At 44.0% G+C, this 25,984-nt stretch overlaps 3 protein-coding genes across 5 annotated transcripts in view; 2 read left to right on the forward strand and 1 right to left on the reverse strand.

Moving 5' to 3' along the window:
• Positions 1-5,985, forward strand: part of ELP1 (elongator acetyltransferase complex subunit 1) — a 36,683-nt gene extending 30,698 nt beyond the window's left edge. The window contains exon 36 of the mRNA XM_058823342.1: positions 47-5,985. Within this exon, the coding sequence (XP_058679325.1) occupies positions 47-114 (68 nt within the window). The 3' untranslated portion in view covers positions 115-5,985. The remainder of the gene's footprint in view (positions 1-46) is intronic.
• Positions 5,418-15,766, reverse strand: APTX (aprataxin). Of its 3 annotated transcripts, none has more exons than XM_058823346.1 (8): positions 15,484-15,766; positions 14,378-14,514; positions 13,604-13,650; positions 11,610-11,921; positions 10,148-10,207; positions 6,989-7,215; positions 6,085-6,188; positions 5,418-5,790 (listed from the first exon to the last, which is right to left on the reverse strand). In XM_058823346.1, exons 2-8 carry the CDS (start codon positions 14,505-14,507, stop codon positions 5,636-5,638), a joined length of 1,035 nt encoding a protein of 344 aa, XP_058679329.1. In that variant the 5' UTR covers positions 14,508-14,514; positions 15,484-15,766; the 3' UTR covers positions 5,418-5,635. The 3 variants fall into 3 exon arrangements, with proteins under 3 accessions (XP_058679329.1, XP_058679327.1, XP_058679326.1); XM_058823344.1 differs by lacking the exon at positions 15,484-15,766 and adding an exon at positions 15,012-15,094; XM_058823343.1 differs by lacking the exon at positions 15,484-15,766 and having other exon boundaries at positions 14,378-15,116.
• A 251-nt stretch (positions 15,767-16,017) lies between these two features.
• DNAJA1 (DnaJ heat shock protein family (Hsp40) member A1) lies at positions 16,018-24,691 on the forward strand. Its single transcript, XM_058823275.1, has 8 exons — positions 16,018-16,245; positions 16,341-16,518; positions 17,576-17,680; positions 17,777-18,004; positions 19,361-19,475; positions 21,387-21,502; positions 22,067-22,167; positions 22,956-24,691. Exons 1-8 carry the CDS (start codon positions 16,114-16,116, stop codon positions 23,172-23,174), a joined length of 1,194 nt encoding a protein of 397 aa, XP_058679258.1. The 5' UTR covers positions 16,018-16,113; the 3' UTR covers positions 23,175-24,691.
• The last annotated feature ends 1,293 nt before the right edge of the window (positions 24,692-25,984 follow it).

Consider the following 25,984-nt stretch of genomic DNA (forward strand, 5'->3'; position numbering starts at 1 on the left):
TATGCTGTTACTCCCTGTTCTGACACTTGCTCCATTTGTCTTTCAGATCCAGAAGTACTGACTCCACCAAAATTCAATAAAAATGTGCAATGGAAGCTGCATCTTCTCCAGTAACCAGAAGCCAAGGAATCTCTGTGGACTCCGAACTCTTAACTTTTCATATAATTTCATTATATCTTTGCAGAAGGCGTTGCTGTTCTGGTATTTCTGATACACTGTTCCTAGGGCTGCTCTGGAAGTGAAGGGTCCCTCCACCTGGTGCAGCTGTGACTGTCACCCATATGGTGTCACACTTGTGGGCACAGCTCTCATGTGCACTGCAGAGGTGGCTTGTGCGGCTGGGGAGCAAAAGGATATGCAGATCTGACAGCTCCTACCACTGTTCCCCCTTCTGGATGAAGCAATCCCACCAGTGTTGGATGGGTTATCTTCACTGCCATCCATACCTCCCAGAGTTGATATCTGCTATGATAACAGGCCACATTTTAAGCACTTCAGCCTGCTTTAGAGAACTCATCTGCAAGACTGTACCAATAGCAAATTCCTGCAGTTGCCAAACAAATTTTGTGTCTTTTCTGCTGAAACTGGGTGTTGCTGATACCAGATTTTCATTATTGCTTTGTTTTATCAGAGTGAATGCTGCAGTGCCAACAGCCATTGTATTGAAACTGGGCCTGATCACACCAGGGTGTCTTGGACAGAGGAAAACACGAATAAAAACAGGACAGTGGTGTTGGTGTTTCACTCTGCTGGGTAATACTACCCTAATTATCTGACATCAAAGAAGATAAAGTAATGGTGCTTTATGGCACTGACCGATCAGCCGCTGTATCGTGATAATAGTGCAATAGTGCACAGCATTATTGCAGAACTGTGTCATCTGGAAACTGATCTTGTACTGAGAATTAGGTTTTACCTCAGAATACTGTCATCTGATGCAAGAAGTAACAGCAGTAGTTCTGGGAGCAGAGGAAGGAGATGAAACTGGAAGCCCTCTCAGTGGCAGCATCCCCTTCTTGGTTAATTATGGCCTGGCATTTGTAGTGTTCAGGCCATTTCCATTGGGTTCTGCAGAAAAACACCTTACAGACAAGGTGCTTGCTGTCTGTTGGAGTCGTTCAATGGCACAGCTGTGTTCTGACTGCACAGCCGTGAGCATGTGCAGTGCTGCAGGTAACTTCTTGTGTGGCAAGAACTCCATCAGATTAGACTGGCCATTTAGTCTTGCACTGTCTGTTTTGTGCTGGCTTGGGCTTGCTGGATGGAGGAGAGTGGTAAAAGTGTGAAGTCTTTTTTCAGTGTGAAGCATTGGAGCACATCTCCAGTTTTTCTGAGTTGCCTGGCGTGTTCTGGGTTGTGTGGGGGTGACTTAAGCCTGTTGTCAAATACTGTGACTACACTGGAAAGAGATTCTCCAAGAGTAATGCCTTTTGAGATGGCAAAACACATGAAAGTCTTTACAGGACAAGACTGTTTCACAGGACCTGGTCTTCAAAATGGTAGCAGAGCACAGTCCCTGGTGAAGTCAGAAGCCATCTACCAGATCTGGAGAGTCTGTGCTTCTGTGCAAAGCACTCTGGCCCTGCAGCTGAAATGTGACACTGACACTAGTAATTCCTGACATTCCTGAATCTGATGCCAAGAAATGCTGAGTCTTGCACAACTGAACCTATTGTTTAGAAAGAGAACACAAGAAAAGATAAAATTGCCACTGGCTTACTGAGGATTCATGCTTGTGCCTAAGAATGGGTACGATTTCTTTGGTTTTTTCATCATGGTGATGGTGAAAGCCAAGGACCCTTTTGTGTTAGGCATGCTTTCTTGTTCTCCCACCAAGGCAAAAATCTGCCATCCAAGTGAAGACCAGTCTTATACATCATTCTTCAAATTCTTACTGTCTTCCCCCACACCTTTCCCTCCTGAGTGAACTTGGAATAAGGAGCAGTAGAGCTGGGAGCAGCACCTGGTGTGGGTGAGCCTCAAGGGGGAATATCCTTCTTACTACTTCTGCAGTTGCTGGACCTTAATATCTTCTCAGCAGCAGCTAGGAGTCAGCTTTCCCTTGATTTCTGCTGCCATGTTCTTTTACTTTCTTAGTGATGCCTGTAATCTTGAAATATACTCAGTTTTAGTTACTGTCATTACAGACACATTGAATTTACTCTTAGGAATTCTGTGGGGGCTCCTACAAACACAGTTACCAGGAATTGAAGTAAACCATTAATGCAGAAATATGGAGTTCACTTTAAAAATATCTCAACCTCTGAGCAAATACGGCTGTATGGAAGCCTGTTTCTCTTGTTAGATATTTTCCACCTGTCTGCTGATTAGCTTCATTAAACACAGAAGGAACATAAATCCATCAAGTTCAGTAGGAAGTTTCATGAACAGATGCACAGTGTGGTTCACTGGAGCAATAGATTATAGTTCTTGCCAGTGATAAACACACCTGCTAAATACAAGTGTAGAGTGCTTTGTACAAGTGTTCCCAGGTATACTCTAATGAAGTCAGAATCACAGATCTTTCCAAAGAGGCAACTGCTGTGGGCGAGAGATGAGTAAGACCTTTGACTTTTCTGCAAGGTGGTTATGTTCTCATCCTCTGCCTTGGAGGCTTTCAAAGAATAAATTTATTCTTTTTGAGAGAAGCAGAGATAAGACTATAGTCTCATATTCTATTAACTGCAATTGTAAACGGAGAAGAGGGGGAGAGAACTTTCTTTGTAAATCAGTATTAAGAGTTACAAAGAGAGAACAAAGCCAGTGGCATTTTCATAAGGATGGAATAGAACTCTTGTACCATTCACTTTTCCACTGGGATGGCTGCAGGGGCAGGGGTCATCTGCCCCTCCACCTGATAACCCGTCACTCCATCAGCCTACCATCAGCCCATGTTAATCCCTTCACATATCTCATGGCACATCTCATGGAAAGTCCTTTACCATATCTTTCTTGGCTTTAGGCCTCATTTCTGTAACAATATTACAGAAAAGAATACAGTTCCGTAAGAGATCTAATTACAGCCAGGTGTGGATGGGAGATGCTTTATCATCACTGGCTGATGAGTGTTAAGGCTATGCTGCTATTCTGCAGCTCTCTTCCAACAGAGATGTTATCTTGGTTGCTCGCAGTCTCCTGTATGTACTTAGCAGCTGTAGAGGAAAGATTGGAGGAAGGCTGTGAGTACCTGCAAAGCCACACACAAAGTCACTTGTGACACTTTGTGGCCTTGAGGCTACCCCTATAGGTGGCTTCCCCTTCTTGGCTTCAGAGAGCTTGTGCCCACTGCTGCCATTCCTGTGGACCTTTTCCATACAGTGGTGACCTCACACAGTGCTGGACATGCTGCCATCCCTCACCCTGAGGTCAGCCCAGTGGCAGTGGTTCTCCTGGTGATGCTGCTGATTTACGACATCATAGATAGGCTTGTCCCCCTGAATCGTGCTCCCCATTTGAGTGTGTGGCAACTGTGACTAAGCTACCTGCTGTTCCCAGACAGATGGATTGCAGGGGGTTATGCTTCACTCTGACCTGCTCCAAGAAGTTCTAAAACCATGACTCCCGCTCAGATGTGATGGGCCATGGGCCAAAAGCAGCACATTTCACTGTGGAGAAGCATGGCTTCCCTTTCTGGCCTGGGTCTGCTATGAGGAAGACCACAGCTCTCTAGCATTCGCAACTGGCCTTGGTACAAATTAGTTCCCGTTGCAAAGCATTAGCACTTTACCTCTGGAGCAGCTGAAGCCCTAGTTTGTGACAAGAATGGATTCATAGACTGGCTGTGCTTTTGTCCTTGTTCCTTACTGTCTTTAGCTTTATTCTGTAATTTAAGGCATATTAATACTGATGTCAGCAATAGCTGAACTGTGGCTGGTGTTTTAAATTAGGCCATGGCCACCTGTTAAGCTTACTGTACCCCATTCTGGTGAAAGATGAATGGTTTAAGAAAAGATTTTGCACAGTGAGTCATAGGAGAACAATAAATACTTTAGAGACCCAGAAAAGTGGGAAATGGCAGGTCTTGCAGAATAGTTTTGAAACAATAGAACACAAACAGAAATCGTGCATTTGGCAAGGTTCCATGTTTTACTGAAATTAACTAAATCAGCTAAAAAGCATCCTTTAGATGAACTTAGCTCATTATAATGTGAAAGCCATATCTCTAAGGCTTAGACTACCCACCTCCAAATGAAGAATCCTACCTACTGAACATGCATAATAAATTCAAAACACATTATACCCTTATATTGAAGCAGGCAAAAGATTGTCCAATAGCTATTGAGTTGGCAGGTATTTAGACATCAGGTAAGTGCAGACTTAGATATTTTGAAAATATCTTAGCTACACTGCTTGGCTAGAACTGGGTGTGCTAGCTTTGTGGATTCACCAGCCAGCACCCATCTCTGCACAAGCATGAAATAAATGTGATCCTCTGTGCAGTTTGGCTTCTTGCACACCAGGTTGAAAGAGCACATTTTTGGGAATAACTTTATGACAGAAACATCTTTATTATTTTCCAGCAACATCTACTTATTATTTGCCCTATCTGAGTGGGTACAGCAACATGCTGCTGCATGGGGGAATGGAAGAAGAGGACACCCTCTCCCTAGAGAATGTGTTACTGTTAGGAGCAGCATTTTGCTTGTGTAACAAAAGCTCTGTGCACTCTTTTACTAAAAGCCATTTCACCCAGAGAGCATCTTACTTAACTCAAAGTTGAGCTTAGGATGAAGCTGAACTGTACAAACCAGATCTGGACTCAAGAGATTTTTACTAGTACTGTCCTGCTGCTTCTGGAAGTTCACATCTTGACAACAATCAAATTATTAGAGGCTCACTAAAATCCTGATTGCAAAAACAGTACAGGATTAAACCACAGAATTTCTGTATCAACCTCAACGTATGCAGACAAGCAACTGCAAACCTTGATAGTTTTATTACTCTAGGAAGCAGTAAAGCTGGTCATTGTGTATTACAAATGTATTACATAAAAAATGTTTAAATACATCCTTGTACCCCAATGAGACTTTTGCTCCACTTAGAGCCTGAGCAGTGGCTGTACCCTAGCTGAGGGGCAGTTCAGCAGCACTGAACCTGAAGTCAGGCCTTTCAGCCAAGCGGGGGTGATCAGCTGCTGCTCCTGCCTCTCCACTGACAGTACATTCTGTCAGCCACACCAGTGCCTGCAACATCAACACATAGGAGGAACTTCAGTGGTAAGCAGAAAACGTCAAGAGAAAGACCTCTAGATCATTGTTTCTTTCCTTTCTCAGTAGAAACCTAGATCTGGGCTCAGTTCAGCTTCTGAATTTAAATAAATCCTTTCATCCAAACAAAGCACTTCTCCCAGACTTCAGTTCACTTACAGATTGGTGCGACTGTACGACAATAAAGCTGCAACCAAAAAGCTTCCATTTCAGAAGTCACTTTATTTACATTTTCAGTAGGAAGGAAGAAGAGGGCTTGAGGTTTTGTTGAAGCTATTACTAAATTAGTATGCTGCTGTTTCCAGGCCACTTTTCCCCACATTACAACATGTCACTTTAGTTAATAAACATATATTTCCATTAACATTTTGTCGTCTTTGTGTTGGCTTGAAATCTGAAGACAGATTGAAAGATTATTTTTTGCAAAATCATTTTGGCCAATGTTTCCGAAGATGTTCCTTTAACTGTGGGATTGTGGACAGCTGTTGTTTACAGCGATGGCATCTGAGGGGGAGTTTGAGAAGTTCAGAGGTGTGGTCTTTCACCATTACTTTTCCCTTGCTTCTTACCATCTCTATCACATCTGGGGAAAAAAATAAAAAAGACCATAGGTATTGAGACCACATAGCGTCATGAAACACATGACATTGCAAATCTCTGTGCATTGTTTTGCATGCACAATATGTCATTGCTGCATTCCAATTTAAACCAGCCACAAAATTTGTTGAATTTTACTCAGTGCTACTCCCCAATATCTTAAATTAAATAAAATCTTTCACTTACTGCAATAATATGTATGACTTGCACATTTGTTTGGAAGAAAAGCCCGAAGCCAGAATGTGCAAGTATGTTATGAAATACTTTCTCTAATCATTACCTTGAGAGTTTAAGAAGTAGTCTGTAGTAAAAGAATTCCAGTGCTTTTTGGTTTTCAGGGCTGGAGAATCAAAATCCTGGCTGATTACATGCAAATGTAGCTGACTGAAAAAAAAATATAACGTAGATATGAGAGAAGATGGTTAATGCTCAAAGTTGTTTTGCAGTTGCATCAGTTGCAAACATGATTCAACAGGGTGCCAGCCTTGTGGGTCAGTCCTGACCCTGTGACAGAAGAAACACAGTCTGTTCTGGAAGCACTGTCTCTTGCCAAGCATGTCACTTATAAAGAGTCAGGGTCACTAATCTGCATATTCCATTGGTCCTCACTGCAGTCTATATTCCTGCTAGTTTCCAAAAAGGCAGAGACAGTAGTGTTAGCAAACCACAGGTTTATTAAAGATTTAATAATAAACCAAAGTTTTATTATTTGTAGAGTAATTGAATGGGACTTGATCAGTGTTCAAAAGCTTCATTCAAGAACTGGAGAACAACTGACTGCAGTATCAACAGACACTTGGACACTCTAAGGTCTGGACTTAGACACAAGACTCAAATCCTTGCTCCTAGCCTTAACAGGTCTAGGAGTCAGTCTCTAATCTCATGCTGGTGCCCTGGGAGCGGGATGCCCTAGCAATGGCAGTAGTGCTTCTGTCACTGGGGCTGGACCACAGGCATCCCACAGCCCCAGGCACCAACTTCTGCTAGAGAAGCCCAACAGGCATTTTCCCCGTGCCTCAGGATCTACACAGCAGCGTGGGGCAAAGGACTGCACACCAAGCTGTCTCTAGTGTTGAGGAGGACTGCCTGTTCTTTAGCAATGCCAAATCTCCTCATGGATTTAGCCCCAGATCTGTGTAACTGGAATAACAGCATGTCCGCCACATGACTCCTCTAGGTCTTACCTCATACTGGGGATAGCATGGTAACCCAGTCGGAACTCCAGGCTCTCTCGGGCAGGGCACTGTTCAATCATTTTTTGCCCAACGGCATGCATATGTTCCAGAAGTGCAAGGTGGTCCCTGGTGACTGACTTCAGGCTTGAAATAGGGTCCCATGGTAAGATAAGCCAGTGGTAACGTGCTTTGGGATATTTATCCTTGATGACTACAATCTTTTCATCTTTGTAAACCTTGCAAAAAAATGAAATAACAAGATTACTTTACAATTGAAAGTTAAACATATTATTCCTATAAGCACTATGTTTAGTGGAGAGACGCTATCCAGTGAAAACTTTTGCTGGAATTAAGCTGCTCCAGGATAAGTACCCTCTTCCATAACATATACCAGGCAGCTATGGAAAGGTGTTCCAGCATCCTTTTTCATATACTTTATTATAAAAGGGGCAAAAGCTTTCTAATCTTACTTTCCAGTAAGTTAACCATAACTACAGCGGTATATGAACTTTAGAAAATCACCTGGACTGAGATATCAGTGAGGCCTAGGGAACTCTACTTCCATCAGGCTATGCTCAAGCTCTGCAGTCACAAACAAAACCACAGTGCTCAATACAGAATATGTTGGAATGTACTAGGTTGCAAATTTCCAGAGTGAAGCACAAATCTCAGATGTGCTAACAGCGGTGTGCAACAGACCTCCACCAGCATTACAAAGACAAAAATATTCAAGTCTGGGCTATTTCAGTTCATCCTACCCAGTGTGCTGCTTTGTAAGATCACTCACAAGAAGGAGAACAGAATCCTGTCTATCATGTCCTTCTTCCTGTTTTCATTTTGTTTTACGTTCTGCAACAATTCAGTGCAGCTGAGGAAGAGAAATGGTTGGGAAGTTTGTGGACAACAGTGGGGAGAACCCAGCAATAAAAAGCCGTCAGGCTGTGATGCAGAAACTGTGTATTGTGTCTCTGGTCTCTTAGCAGGGCACCAGCTGACGAGAGATGGATGATGTCTTTGTCACCTTTGTTAATTAAGTTTTGGATGTTTATATAGAGATCAGTCTTACTCTACAGGAAAGAAGATTGGAGTTCTATTGGCACACAAATCATAGGACTGATTCTTTCAGCAGCAAGATATTTTATACACACATACTACTGTCTGCTCCTGCTGCCAACAGGAACAGGATCACATTCAAGTCTTTTCAAGTTCAAGAAAAAAGAAATATGGCTATTTAATATTTGATTAAAAATAAAAAATAGGAGTTCTATTGTTTGTGTATTCAGATTGAAACTACAACTAATAAAGCTAACCTTCACTCATAAACAGGTACTTGTGTCTAACATTAAAAGAAGAGTTTTAAAACCTGCTTACATTTTGGGTCAAGAAAGCCTGGTTTTGGTAAGTATACAGAATTCTCCTTCAGGGGTAAAAGCAAGGTTTCATGTTTAAAAAGTATGGAAGAAGAATGTACTCTATAGGGGCTTTATCATCCCTTATATATAGACTCATTTGAAAGTGCTGGCAACTCTTGGACAATGGACAATGGCTATCCAGTTCTCCTGTAAATCTATGCAGTTCAACACTGCACACTTGTATTAGAAGAAAAATCAATCCAGAAACAGGAGCCTTCTGTTTAGTTATCAGCTAAGCAAGGAACTGGCTCACAGGTCTGGCACAAAAGTTTACAGTGAATGGGTGACATCAGACTGGTGACCTGTCACTGGTGGGGTTCCACAGGCCTCCATCTCAGCCCTGTGCTCTTCAACAGCTTCACAAATGACCTGGACACAGGACTGGAAAGAACAGAAAGCAAGTTTGCCAATGACAGTAAGCTGGGAGGAACTGTCAACTCCCTTGAAGGCAGGAAAGCCCTTCAGAGAGACCTGGACAAATTAAGGGCTGGGCAGAAGTTTAACAAGGTAATGTGCTGGATTCTGCACCTTGGACAGGGCAACTCTGGACATAGAGAGAGACTGGGGAGCAAGAGACTGGAGCGCAGCTCCATGGAATGGGAGCTGGGGGTCCTGGTTCATGTCAAGCTGAACTTGAGCCAGCAGTGCCTGGCAGCCAGGAGAGCCACCCGTGTGCTGGGGTGCATCAGGCACAGCATCACAGCCAGGCAAGGGAGGGGATTGTCCTGCTCTGCTCTGCTCTGCTCTGCTCTGGGGCACCCTCACCTCCAGTGCTGGGGGCAGTTCTGTGTGACAAAATAGAGGACATAAAGCCCTTAGAAAATGTCCAAAGCAGGGCTCAGAAGATGGTGAAGGGCCTTGAAAGGAAGACATATGAGGAGGTGCTGAGGTCACTTTGTCTGTTCAGCCTGGAGGAAACTGAGGGGAGAACTCATTGCAGTTACAGCTTCCTTGTGAGGGAACAAGAAGCAGCAGGCACTGACCTCTTCACTGTCATGAACAGTGACAGGACTTGACGAAATGGCCTGAAGCTGAGTCAGGGCAGGTTTAGGCTGGATATCAGGGAAAGGTTCTTCACCCAGAGGATGGCTGGGCTCTGGAACAGGCTTCCCAGGGAACCTGTCATGACACCAGGTCCATCAGAGCTCAAGAAGAGCTTTCAGGTACATGATATGATTTCTGGGAATGTCCTGTGAAGGCTAAGAGTTGGATTCAATGATCCTGATGGGTCCCTTCCAACTCAACATACACTATGACTCTAAATTATCTTCAGCCTAACAGAGATGTCACCTGAAGGGGCCCAGTGAGGCCAGAGGTCAGATCGTGTCAGCTGATATAAAGGCGTGAAAGTTAAGAACTTGCTGGAAACAAGGAAATAACACAGCGCTGACTGCTGGAGAATGGGAACCCCTGTGGCTTGCTCAGCTTCAAATGATAACACTTAGTTGGTTTCCCTGAGGAAACAAAGCAACTGCACAGCTCTCCTGCTCTCCCATCAATGTTTTTGAAATCTGTTGGCCAAATCTCACAGTGCAAAGAGCTCAAAGAAATTAACACAATGAGAATCTGCGAAATCAGTACAGTAGGGACTTCCAAGTTAATGTTACTACAGAGAGAGATGCAAGTACAATTCAGCCCTCATGCAGGACTCCATTGATAAACCAGACTGTTAAAGCAAATTGCAGAAGGAAGAAAGAAAGCTCATTTAGCTTTATGATACAGGATCTACTGTAAAGTACAAGTATACAGCTCTCACCTGCATTTTTGGATCTTGCATGGAGCTCTTTAGACCCTGACTCCAGTGTCCTAAATGTTCCTATAGCACAGAATGGGAAAAATAAATTGTAAGACAATTAAGCATTCAATTATATACTTCAAAGAATTCAGTAAAGAATATTCATTTGTACACAGCAGTACAATAACAGCTGAATGAGACTTCAATTATTTCCCTTCTATAAAATGCCAACATACCTGCTTTAACTGCCCCCAAAAAGCTACTTTTGAAAACTTTTAACAAGATACTGTGAAGATAGAAAGTTCAATCTTCCAAACATTGGAAATTCAACAGCAGGGAACTATAAATGTGTTTAAATTTAACAATTTGCCTGCATGTGTCATGGCACAAGGCCCTCTGCTTCAGGGATCATAAGAACCAAAGAAAGAACAAAGATGTCCATTAACTGTCCTATCCCATACTGCTCTGCACAGAAAAAAAGTAGTTGCAGTGTGTGGCCTTATCCTTAGATGTATTGATTTTTTTTATGTTGTTCAGTGGCCTGCAGAGAAAACAATAAAGGCATGGGGAGATCAAGCCTTTGATCAACACAAACTATTTCTTAACTTTGCTACTGAACACCTAATAGAAGGTGTGTCTTGAGTGCACCTTTTTCAAAACAGATGTTTTAACTATTCGGAGCAGCAATAATATTCATCATATTCTTACAAAGAAAGATATTCAAACATTATTATAGTGCTGGCAGGGCTATAGTGTGAGTTGTCATCTCCCTGCTCATTCTACCACAAATCTGGCCCTAACATAACCAGCCCAAGTCCACAAATTAAATAAGTGGTTAACTCACAGCAACCTGAGAATAACATTTTGTCTTAAGCAGTTGTATTTCTGTGCCTTCTCCTTCAGCACTGCACTAGTTCCAAATGCATTAAGGTCTTTTATTTTGTCCATGTCACAGGGCTAAAAACTCCCTTTCAAAGATTCTGGCTGAGAACATTCACTAATGTAAACATGGTTCTGCCATACGGAATGAACAAAGCAGGAGGAGAAAAAAAGCTTCATGCAATTATAAACATACAAATTTTAAAAAGAAAATTCTCAGGTTGTTCTGTTCTCTGTGCACTTGCTTTTAGATAACCACTCAAGAGCCAGGACAGTGTCCTTGGGTGACTGCAGCTAAACAGAGCTCACGTGGACTGTTCTTCTAGCAGAAACTGCAGCTGAAACCAGAGATTAAATCCTCATTTGCTCATCCTCACACATACCTAACTCTCAGATCAGGTTAGCATGGGTCCCAAGTAACTTTCCCAGGGTGTGGGTGATGTCAGGAGCACATAACACCTCTCATGCTCTGTATACTTTGAGGATCTGTGCTCACCCGAGATGCCTCTCACCAGCAGAATCCACAAAAGCAAAATACCATGTCTCCTCATGAAGGAGACAACCCCAGGAGAAACAGCACAAGTACTAATACCAACACACTCACCTTTTTGCTCGAAGTTCCTTCATGTGTAGTTACACTGGTATTGCTAAGCTTTGGATTTGTAGAACTGCCTTGTGTATCCACCACTTCCAACTTCATTGTTTTTCTGGGCACAAGCTCTATATCATCATTCTCACAGGAGCCTTCATGTGGCATCTTGTCTGTTTCTGGAACAGCTTTCCCAGACTCTTCAGCAAATTGCACCGTGTAGGGGTAAAGGTTATTTACAATATGCAGAACTTGGCCTGGCTTCATTTTCACCACTTCACCCTTGCCAATATTCACAAGATCAACACTAGTTGGGTTGACCCCTATCTTTGGTAGACAGAAAAAGGAAAAAATAGTAGAAAATTATGTTGTGAGTGGAATTGCCAACTTCTGTTCAGTTCTCCTGGAATACCATTATCCTGGAAAGAAAATGCATTTTGTATTCACCACCCACCCTGCGCACATCAACGTGCTTCAGCAGACCAGGCAGTGCAGCACTGGGGACATCTGGGGACATCTGGGGACATCTGCTTCTGTCCCAGTCTTGCAGTCACGGCTGTCAGCACACAGCCTTAGGGCCTGTGTCAGAGGGAGCCTGGTCTGCAGCAGTTACACAGTTTAAGCACCACTTGTGCTGCACTTCCCACACAAATTAGCAACCTATTAAACAACTAGTAACAGCAGCAATTATTTCTGAGGAGTAACGACAGCTTTAGCAAATTATTTTAGTGCAATGGTGTTGTGATGTAGGCAACCCGCAGTGATTGCTTGATAGCTGGATTTTGCATCATCATGTGGGTGACCCTACAAAAATTAGGAGTCTTCAGCAAAATGCTTTTGGTTAATATCTATGCACAAAACGGGCTTTAGGAAATCAGCCCTCTCCTGTGACTGATGAACTCAGTCAGAGAAACTTTTTGTTAGCTTTGTCACTGCCATACCTACATGCTTTACAAGATGGTACTACACCTCTCACTTGGTATTCACTGCAATGAAGCACACACCTGATTCCAGCCAGGATCTCTTTAGTCTACAGCTCTGCAGTTTCACTCAGGTCAAGGATGCTTCCCATGAGTGAATAAATTATCAAACAACTGATCACTAGAACCTTGTGCCACACACCTGGGGAGCAACTCCTCAACAGGCAGCGAAAACATGCTAGCACCCACCACCAGAAAGTATCCTCAGTTTTGAGATTCCAGTAACACAATATTCAAATCATGACTAGGGTTGATTTCTGAGAGAAACTGTCCTAGATATCTCCGCCAGATTCACCAGATACCCCCAGGTGCCTGTGCATAGTGGGCTGTGGAGACATTTTGAGAGAAGGCGTGACCCCTCGGCAGGTACAACATGTTGTGGTACTGTCTGCACAGGCTGATGCTGTGGGCACCCACACACAAACTAACACCAGCACCACAGACCTTTCCCTTCATAGTATCTCAGAGATACTGGGTCTGGTGCACATGAGGGAGTAGGCCTGCCACCATCCATCTGGTAACAGGGGCATTCCAGCAGTGCTGTCTCTCAACCCATCTCTTCCCATAAGTAACCACATCTCCAGCTCTATGAGCTCACTCATAAAATACTCTACAACTGGGGAGTCCCATTAACACAAGAAGTTCAATCTTAAACAAAGGGCTGCCTCAGCTCATGAAGTTTAAGGCTCAGGAGAAAGATAAACAAGTTCAGTAGAAGAAGTCCAAAGTCTCTCAAATGCAGCACCCAACAGAACTGACCGAGGATTCACAACAGCATTCCCTGATGCCGCAAGTCTGGCTGTCTTAGACTGGAATGTATCTGGAAGGAATAGTGCAGCCTTTCATTGAGATGCACAAAGCAGAACGTTCACTTCTGAGGGTCACTTGCTCTAACCTCCCTTGGTGATAAGAAAGCTTCAGGTCCCTCAGACCCAGTGATCATTATCATCACCTGGAGCATTTGTGGAGCTAAGTACAACTGTCCCAGTAAGTGCCAGAAACACTGCAGATCTATACATAAAAACATACCTGTTTAACTGTGACATACCCCTTGTTACAGTCTGCTTTTAACTGAACTGGAAAAGAAAGAACAAAGTGTCACAAAACCATGCAAATAAAAAGAACTCTGCTGAACCACCCAGTGCAGGAAACACTCCTATTTTTGAAGAGCTGTTTCTTTCTGGAGCTGATCTTTGTGAATGTGTGCCAAGAATACTTCTGCCTCATCTCTTCTTTCCAGGACCGCAGGTAAAACAGAGCCAACCCACACACTGAGCCAAGGGTAGAATTACTTCAGAACAAAGCTGGATTCTGTTGATGTCTTATACGTATTTTTGACATTCTTACCTGCCCTCTGGGACAAAAAAAAAGGCATAGAGCAAGACTGTGTCCAGAGGCACAGAAGATAAAGCAAGGAAGATGTGCAGCATTGTATAGGTGATAGGCCTTTTCATATATTCTCCAACATCACATTATTTTATGTATCTAATAACAAGTCCTGCTAAAAATCAGTTGGTGGAATACTATGGAGAAGAAGTGCTGCTCACGAATAGGGGGATGCAGGCAGTGAAACACAACTTTTGGCCTGGGAACTCACATTAAGATTCAAAGCTTTAGTTTACAGAGGTGGATGTCCTGTCACTGGGTGTCTCGGATTTTTTAGGCCACAGAGATCTCTGTAAGTGCTTATTAAAAAGGATTGATGAGTTCAAGAACCAGGCAACACTGCAGACCACACAGAGGAACGAGGCAAGCTCAGCTGCTCTGCACATGGAAAGCAGGATTTGAGCAAAATCACCTTACCTTGCTGCCGTGAACACTTCTTATCCGTTATCCCGGTCTCTGGGCCACGCCCAACCACCACAGCTTCCAAGTGTGGCAGTTTCACTCGCTGAGCGCATTTCTCTTTGCCCACAAGCCAGCACACACGCATCACTGAGCTACAGAGCAAAATAAACAGTGTGTTACTTCCCGAGGGCCACCTTCCTGTGGAACAGGGTCCATGAATTCTGGTGCCAGCCCATCCATTAGCTGAACCAATTCTGCTAACTTGGTTCAAGTTTCTGAAATTCAAAGCAAAGCATGTCACCAGCACACGCATAATCTATGAGCAGGTTGCTGGTGAAAGGGCAATCCTGTTTTCCTTCCTACATTACTGTACATTCTCACATCCGTGAACCATATACAGGAAAAATCAATTGGATTTGATGGGACTCCTCCATCTGACAGAAGAGCCTAGCCACAAAAAAGCTCAATTTGTTTCCCACTGGATCAGAGTTCACCCGAGAAATTAACCACCAAAACAAGAGAGAGCAGCAAAAGACAAGAGATGAGAGAAGTCGGGACAGCTTCCATCCAGCAACACTCAGCACACGGACCACGCTATGAAATCTTCAAGTTTACATCAATTTGACCCTGAACAGCAAAGATCCCTCACCCTGCCCGGTGCTCAGCCCTGTTCCTCCCAGCTCTGCGGTGAAGAGCTCATGCCCGCGGAAAGCCAGGCTCCGTCCCGGTGTAACACCGGCACTGTCATACACCCATCCCACGGCACACCCATCCCACGGCACACCCGTCCCCACACCACACCCATCCCCACGGGACACCCACGATCCCCACACCCATCCCACACCACACCTATCCCACGGCACACCCACCATCCCACGGCACACCCATCCCCACGGCACACCCACCATCCCCACACCCATCCCCACGGCACACCCACCATCCCACGGCACACCCATCCCACGGCACACCCATCCCCAAGGCACACCCATCCCACGGCACACCCATCCCACGGCACACCCATCCCCACCTCACACCCACCATCCCCACACCCATCCCACACCACACCCATCCCCGTGGGCCCCGTTCCCATGGCAACGCCGGACGGACCCCCTCCCCCTTACCGCGCGGGTGACGTTCGCGCCGCCACCGCCCCGCAGCCAATCAGATACTGCAGCGTGTCACCCACGTGACCAGGTAAAGACTCCCGCCACGCCGCGTGGCCCAGCGCAGGCGCACTGGGCCCGCGGAGCCGGGGGTGGGCAGTGGGTCCTGGCAAAGGCGCAGCAGAGTGAAGCGGCCCGGGCCGCCGGTTACCGGCCTGTGCGGCGCGGAGCCAGGCCCGCGTCGGGTGAGGGGGGGAAAGGAGCGAAGCAGTGCCGGGAAGGCGGCGGCGTCCCGTATCCGGTGCAGCTCGGTGCCTCCGAGGGCGGGAGCGGCCCGGCGCGCAGGCGCAGGGCGAGGCAGACGCTGGGCAGGGACGCCACAGCCCGCGCGGGGCGGGGTCAGCGCTCAATGCGGGCGGCAGAGGCGCGCGCTGATTGGCCAAGCCCTTTCCCCTCCCCATCAGCCATTGGTGGGCCACTCGCCCGGGCCCGGCGCGCGGTGGGGCAGGACTTCCGGGGCGGGGCCGGCTGTTAAGCGGCGGGGCTGCGGGACCGGCCCGAAGTTTCCAGAAGAGTCGGGATCAGAGCAGCGCTGAGTGGGATCTGCGTCCGCCGCCCCGGGGGCCTCCTGCCGCCGCCACCGCCGCTATGGTGAAGGAGACCACCTACTACGATGTGCTGGGCGTTAAGCCCAACGCGTCCGCCGAGGAGCTGAAGAAGGCCTACCGCAAGCTCGCGCTCAAGTACCACCCGGACAAGAACCCCAATGAGGGCGAGAAGGTCGGCGGGACGGGCCGGGAGGGGGGGGCGGGCGGGCGGGAGTCCCGCCGGGGGTGCCGCAGGTGCCTGAGTGCCGGTGACTGTCCTTTCCGCAGTTCAAGCAGATCTCGCAGGCTTACGAAGTGCTGTCGGACTCAAAGAAGAGGGAGCTGTATGACAAAGGAGGCGAGCAAGCTATCAAGGAGGGCGGCTCTGGCGGCGGCTTCGGGTCACCCATGGACATATTCGATATGTTCTTCGGCGGCGGGGGAAGGATGCAGAGGGAGAGGCGAGGTAATATGTCGGCGGGGATATCAGATTCTTTGAAGAGAATGTCATAGATGTGAGAATTTAAACAGAGTTTAATGGAAGTTACAGAATTAATCTGAAAATTGGAGAAAACTGTTTTTCCCTTAACGCCTGAAACCCCAACGGAGGGCGTTTGGTTGGTGCAGTGGTAGTTTGGTCTCCTGTGCATTGTCCTCGGTTAATCGCTAACCAGGTGCGTTCGGAGTACCTTTAGCTGAGTGTAAGCCCAGCTGCTGGTAGACAAAATAGGAAATGGAAAGGTAAAGTATCTTAAAATGATTTATTAACTAAGCTAGTGTAAGTGTAGCATGTAAAAGCAACTATCTTGACATCAAGATCCAGTTCAGTCTGTGAAACTTTTCTGTGTTCTGCACTGTGCATTGGTATTATGTTGAAGGTGCAGTAAAATGCTACCCAGAAGTTAAGCTCCAGTTTAATCACGCTGGGAAGAACTTTAAACTTGTTAAGAGCAATGCTGACCCCATCACCTCTTAGTGCAGATCTGGTGAGAAAGGGAAGAAAAATTGTTTTGTATCCAAGTGTTAAGAGTCTGTAACAACCCAGAGCTCAGCATCCTTTAGATAACTAAGCCTACAGCAGCTGAAGTGCTAAGGAGTTCCTGAGGGTAAAAATATAGTTGGTCATTTCTGGTTCCAGAAGGTCACATGGTGAGAGAAGGAAGGTGCCGAAGTGGAGATTCCAAACAGAGTCTCTCACTTGTTTGCAGGAGATCTGTTTGGTGACTTTGTTGAAACCAGGGTCCTGCATTATAAAACTTACACATTTGAGGTTTTGTATGTTCTGTTGCTTTCACTGTTTGTACTTTTCCAGAAGGTCTCCTCTGACTTTGCCAGAGTCAGTCATAACAACTGTTCCCTAATATGACAGCAGCTGAGAAGGGGCTTTTGACTAATATGAGCAAAACAAGACAAAGCTCTATTGAAACAAGATGCTAAAGCCCAGAGACTTGGCTTATCATGGCTTGACAGGGAGATGTGAAGACCAAGCTTCTAAGCTTGAATAAATATTTGTTCTTTTACAGGTAAAAATGTGGTCCACCAGTTGTCAGTAAGTTTGGAAGATATGTACAATGGTGCAATGAGAAAACTTGCACTGCAGAAAAATGTCATCTGTGACAAGTGTGAAGGTAATGTTGAAACTGAAACTAAAGAGAATGTTTCTAAAGCTTTTGGGTTTTTTTTCTGCTAGCATATAACTACCTATCTCCAATTTTTGTTCTCAGGTCGTGGTGGTAAGAAAGGTGCAGTAGAATGCTGCCCTAATTGCAGGGGAACAGGCATGCAGATCAGAATTCACCAGATTGGGCCAGGCATGGTGCAGCAGATCCAGTCTGTGTGTATGGAGTGCCAGGGGCATGGGGAGCGTATCAGCCCCAAGGACCGGTGTAAGAGCTGCAATGGCAGAAAAATTGTTCGGGAGAAGAAGATCTTGGAAGTTCACATTGATAAAGGTGAGGTGTGTTACTGAGGTGAAGTATTGAACTTGAATGTGCTGACTGATTTTGCAGCACTAAAACAGAAGCCTTAGCAAATACCTGGTGTCAATTTGGCAAGTAACAGTGCTGAATACATAGCAAAATTGCTTATTGTTGTCTTACAAAAGTAGAGTTGTTTTCTAGGGAAGGTCAACTATCTCTGTTCACTTCTTAAGCCTGGCACATAACTAAGAGTGAATTCTGAAACTTGCATTATTGTAAGCAGTGAATTATTTTTCAGGTCCCTCTAAGGCCAGTTTGTGATCAGGTAGTCTGATCAATTTTCACTGCCTGCAGCAAAACCCTGCAGACTCCGATCACTTCCGCTGTGTTTCAGTGTGAGGGGAACCAGGTCTGCTGTAGTGATAGGGTGCAGAGACAGTGCTAAGCCTCTCGTGCTTAGGACTCTGTTGGCTACACACCCCTGACAGTGCTGCCCAGCGCAGGTACTGCTTCCTTTCCTGTCAAAATGCAGCTCGATACACAGACCCTCAGTGTGATGGGTGAAGGTAATGGTATTGAGTGACAAATGCATTTCTGCTGAGGGGGCTGCCCAGAGGCTGGTGGGAGAAGCCTGTGGAGTAGTGCAGCTTGTAGGACAGAGCAAGCTGACAAGTACATGACTTTTAGAGACTCGTGATTGTGACCTGCAGCTGTTACATGTGTGAAGTGTAAGCAGAGCTTATGCAATGCCTGAATTTGTAGGCCAAATCCTACAGTAGTAATAAATATGAGGACTAGAAGGGATATATATTACTGATACTTCGAACATATGAGGATGTTTTTCTAGAAGGAAGGGAAAAGAGACTCATATAGCATTAGAGAGCTAGTATATTTGTTCAATAGACTTCTTGTGTGGGTGAAACAAGTTTCTTACAGGAGATTTTCAGTCCATGGGGAATGCTTCTTTTACTTGGCAGGCACTGAGACGATGCTTCATAAGGAGATGTGCCACATATTTATGAAACTGAAGAACCTGACTAGTCAATTGCTCTTGAATAGAGTTAGTACACAGTGTTTCTGATTTCTTCTTTGTATTTGTGTGTATAATGAAAACTGTCTTGATGATGTTTTCCTTCAGGACTTTATGTTGGTGGCTCTTTTGGCAGTACAGTTAAACCTGATGGTCTTGAGACTGAATTCAGGTTAGCAGTGCTAAGATCTGTTGAACAAGTGAGTGGATTAAAAGAAAAAATAAAAACAAATCCTTCAAGGGAAAATCCTGATGTTCTTGCTTTAAGATATCTTGATACCAGCTCATGCCTCTAAAAGTGTTTGTTGTTGGTGCTTTTATCTTAAAAATAAGAAAAATGGTTTTGTTTTGTGCAATAGGAATGAAGGATGGTCAGAAAATAACATTCCATGGTGAAGGGGACCAAGAGCCAGGTCTGGAGCCCGGGGATATTATTATTGTGTTGGATCAGAAAGACCACTCTGTATTTACAAGGTAAAGATACTTGAATTCTCTTGTATTATCTCCTGTGATGTTTTTCCACGTGCTTCCTTGGTTACCACTCATCTTGTAGGTACTGGAGTGTCAGGATCACATGACTGTCACTCAGCCATGAGTTTGTCTGGGTGGTCAGAGGAGCGCTGAGGTGAGTTCTGGTGCAGCTAGTCTGGCCACTTGTGTTCTGATAGCATGAGGTAATCAGCTGTGAACTTTGGCAGCAGAAGGGAATAGAAGGCAAACAAAAGCAGTTACATTTAAGAGTTTACAAATCTTTCATTTTAAGAACTCATTGGAATACTGAGATTTATAGTAGTTTTGAATATTTGTGACTGTTTCCTTGCTTTCAATTATTTAGCTCAGAAAATTGTCATTTAATGTAGTCCACTGTTGTCCACATGGCCTCAAGACACAGAAAACTTGGAGTGTGTGCATATGTGTTTGTGGATCTTATTTAGGACGGATTTATTCAGTATAGCGTGCACCCTTGTGATCAAACATGGTTTGCCACACTTCATTTCCTGCCCAAGTGCTATGGGCAGCATAATTGGTCCTGTCTGGCTTTTGTTGTGAAAGCAAAAGTGACTCAAGCAGCACTGACCACATCTCAACTATTTCATGCTCCCAGGCAATACTGCTGGGTGTTGCATACCTCCCTCTGTAGTTTTACTGTTTGTGGAATTAGTCTGTTCAGTATATTTTGGTTAAAAGCACCGTTGATGAGCTTGCAGAACTGTGTTGCATTTGTTTTCTCACTGCTGCTTCTCAGAGCAGTTACAGAGGAAGTGGTGGGTTTAGAGAAAGCACTTTTCACTGACCTTGTGCTTGTAAATAGGAACAGTGAGCCAAAGGTTCTTGGGAAACCTGCAGCTGGTGTACCTCACTATCATGTATGGTGCTGAGCTCTTGAAGCTGGTGCCAGAATTCTGTGCCAAGGAACACTGAGCTCACAGGTTAAGAATCACTTCTGCTTTGGATGAGCTTACTCAGCTGATTTTTCTTAACTTCCAGTGAAACCAGACACTGATTCAGATATGCCAAACTGTTCTCATGGTTTCCTGGGACCTGAAGTCAAAATGCTGCTACATTATTTTTGTCTATCCTTCTGCCCAATGCTTTCAGTTCTAGTGTCCTTCAATAACCCTTGATATTACTGGTCTTGTGGGTTATGCTGAGGTCATGCTCTCGCACAAGTGGGATGTTCCTCCTCTCCTGCCAGAGTCTAAAATTAGCTTTTCGTTCAAGTCTCCTTTTAAAACATCCAGAGATGTTTTAAAAACAGGGTGAGTGCTCTATATTCTTTGAGTAAAGTGAAGGATTTTGTAGCCTTTGAACATGTAGACAATTACTAGTAGTGTCATACTGAAGTCAGAACACAGTTAAAGTAATTAACACTATCTATTCCAGATACTTCTTGGTACTTGTGTCAAAGGTACTTGTATCATTACCAAAGTGGCCATCACCTGTTCAGACTTACCCTGGTAATAAATCTTGAAGGTGTCACAGATCACCTTAGTGCAAACTAGTGCAATTAAGACTGTATTTATCTACACAAAGAAAGGAATTAATTGTCCCAGTTTCAGTATTTATGAGGCTGAGAAAAATTTTTTTTAATTGGGAATGAGCAGTGAAGTGAAACTGGATGCCAGTGGGCCTTACTGTATTATTTCTTCTCAATAAACACTTGTAACACTTTAGATAGCTTGACATAATCGTAATGGCTCTCAGAGCGAGCATCATTCTAGTAATTGAGGAGCTACATTAATATTTGGTATGCTTTGTTTAGTTGCCTGGGTTTCTGTTATAACTACAGCTTATTGTAATTTCTAGATTTTAAATACTGAAGTTGGGCATGATCCTTGTACTATTTCTCTCTCACTGTGCTGTTGTTGATTGGTTCTGCCTTAGACGAGATGAAGATCTACTTCTGTCTATGGATATTCAACTGGTTGAAGCACTATGTGGCTTTCAAAAGCCCATCACAACTCTGGATAACAGAACTATTATTATTACCTCCCATCCTGGTAAGAGTTGGTTTGCTTTCTGTTGGAAATTCTTGCATACAGTGAATGTAAGCTGGAAATCTAAAGGAACAGAAGCACCCCATCTTGATGTAAATGGGATGTGTGCTGGTGTCAAATTCTTTGCCCTAGTCTTTGCAGTACAAATCTTAAAATAAAAAAGGATTTTTGCATAGCAGTCAGCAGTAACTTTCTCTTTGCGTGACATAGTAACAGACCCTACCTCATGGACATACTTGCATCCTGAGGATATCTCATGAGAATTGAAGGCCGTGGGTCTCTGAAAACCACTTTTTCAGCCTTGGAAGCGATGGAGCACTTAATAAATTTGTAAGTATGCTTCCTTTGGGAAGCATAACAAGGTTTACAGGAATGTAATGGAGACATCAATCTGCTTTCCTGCTGATATGTTACCAGGCAGTAAGTTCCTGTTAGACTACTACGTGTTGCTGCCTAACCACAATATAGAAAGCTACATAAATATTGAAGGGAATTATAACTAAAGCTGCTTCTGTTGCTTGCATGGCTCCCTTCCTTTTTTGGTAATTTTTTGGGTTTTTTTTTTAGGCCAGGTTGTTGAGCATGGGGCTATTAAGTGTGTGTTGAATGAAGGTATGCCAATCTATCGCAGACCGTATGAAAAAGGACGTCTGATCATAGAATTCAGGGTAAGTGAATCAACTCACTTCCACAGCATTTCAGGACTGAACATCCATCCAAAATTCAACCAGTAAGCACTACCTCAGTCAAGAAGAGATACCAATAATCAGATATTCTGTTTTGGTATTTGTTCTTTACAATGATGGGAACATGGAACCCATCAGAATTATAGTTCAGAACAGAAAAAACTTCCGGAATACTGTGCCCTCAAAGTACATTAGGTACCAGAGGAGTTTCTTCAGCAACCTTGTGAATTTCTATTTGCTTGACATGTTGTTTAGTTTCTATTGCCCTGTAGGAAGGATGCATGAGTAACTTCAACTTCTGCACTGGAGCAGAAGAGTAGGTTGGAAAATGCTGATTTTCTTCTCTGGGGAGAAGCTAATACTGGGAGCTGTAGCCGTAAGGCCTGTCTGCTACAGCTTAGAATATATTTAACCATATCTCTAATGTTGATGTTTTTGTTTATATATATATATTTGAATATGTAGTTGTATATGCTATTATAAATATGTAGCAATATGTGCTACTGTATTACATTTCTGCTTTGCTTTTGTGGTTGGTTCTAGAGGGCAGCCTGAGGCAGAAGAATAAAGGTGTTGATTGAGTTGCCAGAGTTAGAAGCTAACTTCATGCAGGCATTAAAAACCAGCTTAATGATGCTGATATTAAGCTCTGAATTTAAGTAACCTAGGACGACAGACCTGACTTTGACAGATATTTAACCTGTAGGTCTCTTTGACCTAATGAAAAAACAGTTCAGATAGACTTGAGTAACTTTAGCTCTTGATTTCAGGTGATCTTCCCAGAGAGTGGCTTCCTCTCCTCAGATAAGCTGTCCTTACTCGAAAAACTGCTACCTACAAGGCAGGAGATAGAAGAAACTGAGGAAATGGAACAGGTGGAATTAGTGGACTTCGATCCGTCTCAAAAGCGAAAACACCACTATAATGGAGAAGTGTATGAAGATGATGAGCATCAGCCTAGAGGTGGTGTTCAGTGCCAGACATCATAAATGGGCCAGTGAATAACTTGTGATGCTTGTTTTGTATGGAGTAGTGGATGAGTGAAGGACTACAAGCAGTTTACCCTCACCTGCTATTTGTTGTTCTATCCAGCCATAGTCATTTCTAAAAGCAAAGAGAAATAAACTGAGTAATTAAACTGACTTTGCGATTTGTATAAAGCTCCAGGATACAAGCTGAAATGAAGTTGACTGCACTTCACCCCTGCCTCTTGCTCCAGAAAACTCCCTTACCTGCTTGTCTTTTATTCCAAACCTTGTAATTCCTGTATGTGTGCAATTGCCCAGGCTTAAACTAAGATTCTGTGGTGTGCTTTTTAGAAATTCTAGATCTTATACTCTGTGAATAAAGTATGCACAAGTACTTATAATCCATGGTAAGATGTAGTGAAGTTTTGTACAATTAGGATAATAATGTTTGGGCTTGTAGTGGTGTTTGTTAAACAGGGCCTGGCTGTAATGCACCCACATGGTAGATGAGGCTAACACAGATGTGATCAATCTTCGCAGGCCCATTAATGTCATGAGATCCCCAAGCTTTCCACGCCATTCCACATGAGGTCAGATAGTCCTTTCCTTTGCCAGCACTGGTCCTGACCCTAGAACTAGCTATGGAGCTTCCTTTGTTTCATCAGTGACTCCCATTTGGCTGCTGTCCTGCGCCACACTGCCTGTGGAGCCAGGGCTTGCTTGGAGCTGCCTTGGCTACTGTGCATTAGTAAAATCCTCTAGGTGTTGTCAGCATGCAGGTGGCTCAGAACGTCAGAGTGCTGCTAGGTGAAGCTCGATTTCCACCCTGACTACTGAAATCAGATACCCTTGGTGTGTTGTGGAGAGCAGCACCAGTCCTCTTAGTGAGTATATGTGATCCTGCAGAGGAAAGAAGGCTAGTGAATGCAACCAACCACTGCATCTAGTATATTCTGCAATGAATGTATTGTGTGCATTATTTCAAGCTGACTCTTAAATTTCTGTATGAATGTTCTAATTATTGTAGATGAAGTGTTTCCGATATAATTACAAAATTGTTCATTGCCTCTTTTCTTAGACCAGATGTTGGTTCAAAAACACCACCCCCTTCTTTTTAGACAGCTATTCACAGAAAAATCTTTAAAACCTTCTTTCAGAAAATATGCTGAGATGACATGTCCAGATTTAACCTCTAGTGTGGTAGTTTAGTCTTATTCAACCATCTGGCTTGGGACAGAGCTTGTGCTTCTCTGCTTTGAAGCAAAAGTGTCACGAGGAGAACTCATCTGAGTAGCTGCTGCGTGGTAGTACATGTATTGTAACCTGAATATCTGGAACCTCTTAGAACATCTCTAGCTTATCTAAGCGTTCCAGGTTTCATTGTATAAAGACAGCTAGTATACTGTGGATTTTGTACCTCAAATGTGGTCCCTTTCAGGTACCTACAGAACTGTGGTCTTTCACCTGCATGTTTCACCTACTTTTCTGTTTTCTTTCTCAACAGAAATAAAATTCTGTAGGCCAAGTGTTTTTCCAAATTCTACTTGAGTGAGCTCATCAGTGAGATGAAAAATGTGACCTGCAGGTGCCTGTGCTCTATCAGTAGGATGGTTTGAGTCAAGCAGAGAAACAGAAAGTAATCTTCTGGCTAGGGCTGAATCCTGCACAGCTGGCTTGAGACTTGAACAGCAGTAAAATAAGCTACTTTTTTTTCAGCTCAGTAAGCACCCTTGGTTTTGGTTTTTTTTTTTTTTCCTTAACCACTAGATCAAAACAGTAAGGACAAACAACACCCATTCATAGCCTTAGTCTTGACAGGGGGACATGATTTTGCTTCAGATGACTGTGTATTATATTTCAAAAAAACTCATTCCATAAACTTACTTTCTCAGGAGCACTGTGTTTCCTTTCGCCACACTCACCCGTAGCCGCATTGGCATGCAGTTGAGGTGACATTCTTGACTTACTCTGGAGACCATGACATGACAATTGTGCTTGGTGGTTGGTGACCACACGGCAGATGGGCCAGGTTCCAGGAGGAGGGTGGCTGACCAGGAGCTGCCTCTAAAGGCTTTAGCAGAGCAGTCCAGGGAAGGATGCTCTGCCAGGAGGGAGGCAGCAGGAACACCACCAGATTAGTATTGTTTTGAAATGAATTGGTTACAGATACAAAATCTGTGCCCCAAACTAAGGATACAGTAGCACAAAATAGCTATTTCTGTAACTGCCAGTATAGTAACCTGACCTATTGTAATCTGAGTTTGCAATTACTTCCAGTGATTCAACACCACCTAATTCATGTGATCAAGCTTATATTTTAGTTTATTACAATTATTCTTTTCACTGTGCACCAGTGAAAAGTATTTAGGACTTCATATTTTGCCCATAAAACAAAGTTCCACTACTGCACAGGCTGGCTGGGAAAGAGCCTACTCTCACTTTTGCTTTGCTTTCAGAGTCCTTAGGCTACAGGTCCTCTCCTTCCCATAGCTTTGAATATCTGTTAGCCAGCAAGAGTGGAAAAGGTTGGTTCAGCCCAGGGGTGTAAACTCAATCATCCCAAATCTGTTTTGAATTTGCAGTGTGATGCAAGGTCAAGCAACTTGCCCTATGTTTTTTCATTAGCAGCTTCACCTGGGAAGAAATGTTTGTGACTGATTTCTGCTCAGAGCATAGGAAAGCACACTAAGAAAAGAGGTTTGATTTAAGCCACTCTTTTTGAAAACAGCACATAAACAAATGCCAGGCTTAATTATTTTCTTAGGGAGTAAATGAGAACAATTACAGTGCCCAAAGAATGGGACTTCAACTACCCTGTTAACTGCTGTCAG

Source organism: Ammospiza caudacuta, chromosome Z (assembly GCF_027887145.1).
Source record: "Ammospiza caudacuta isolate bAmmCau1 chromosome Z, bAmmCau1.pri, whole genome shotgun sequence".
Classification (NCBI taxonomy): domain Eukaryota; kingdom Metazoa; phylum Chordata; class Aves; order Passeriformes; family Passerellidae; genus Ammospiza; species Ammospiza caudacuta.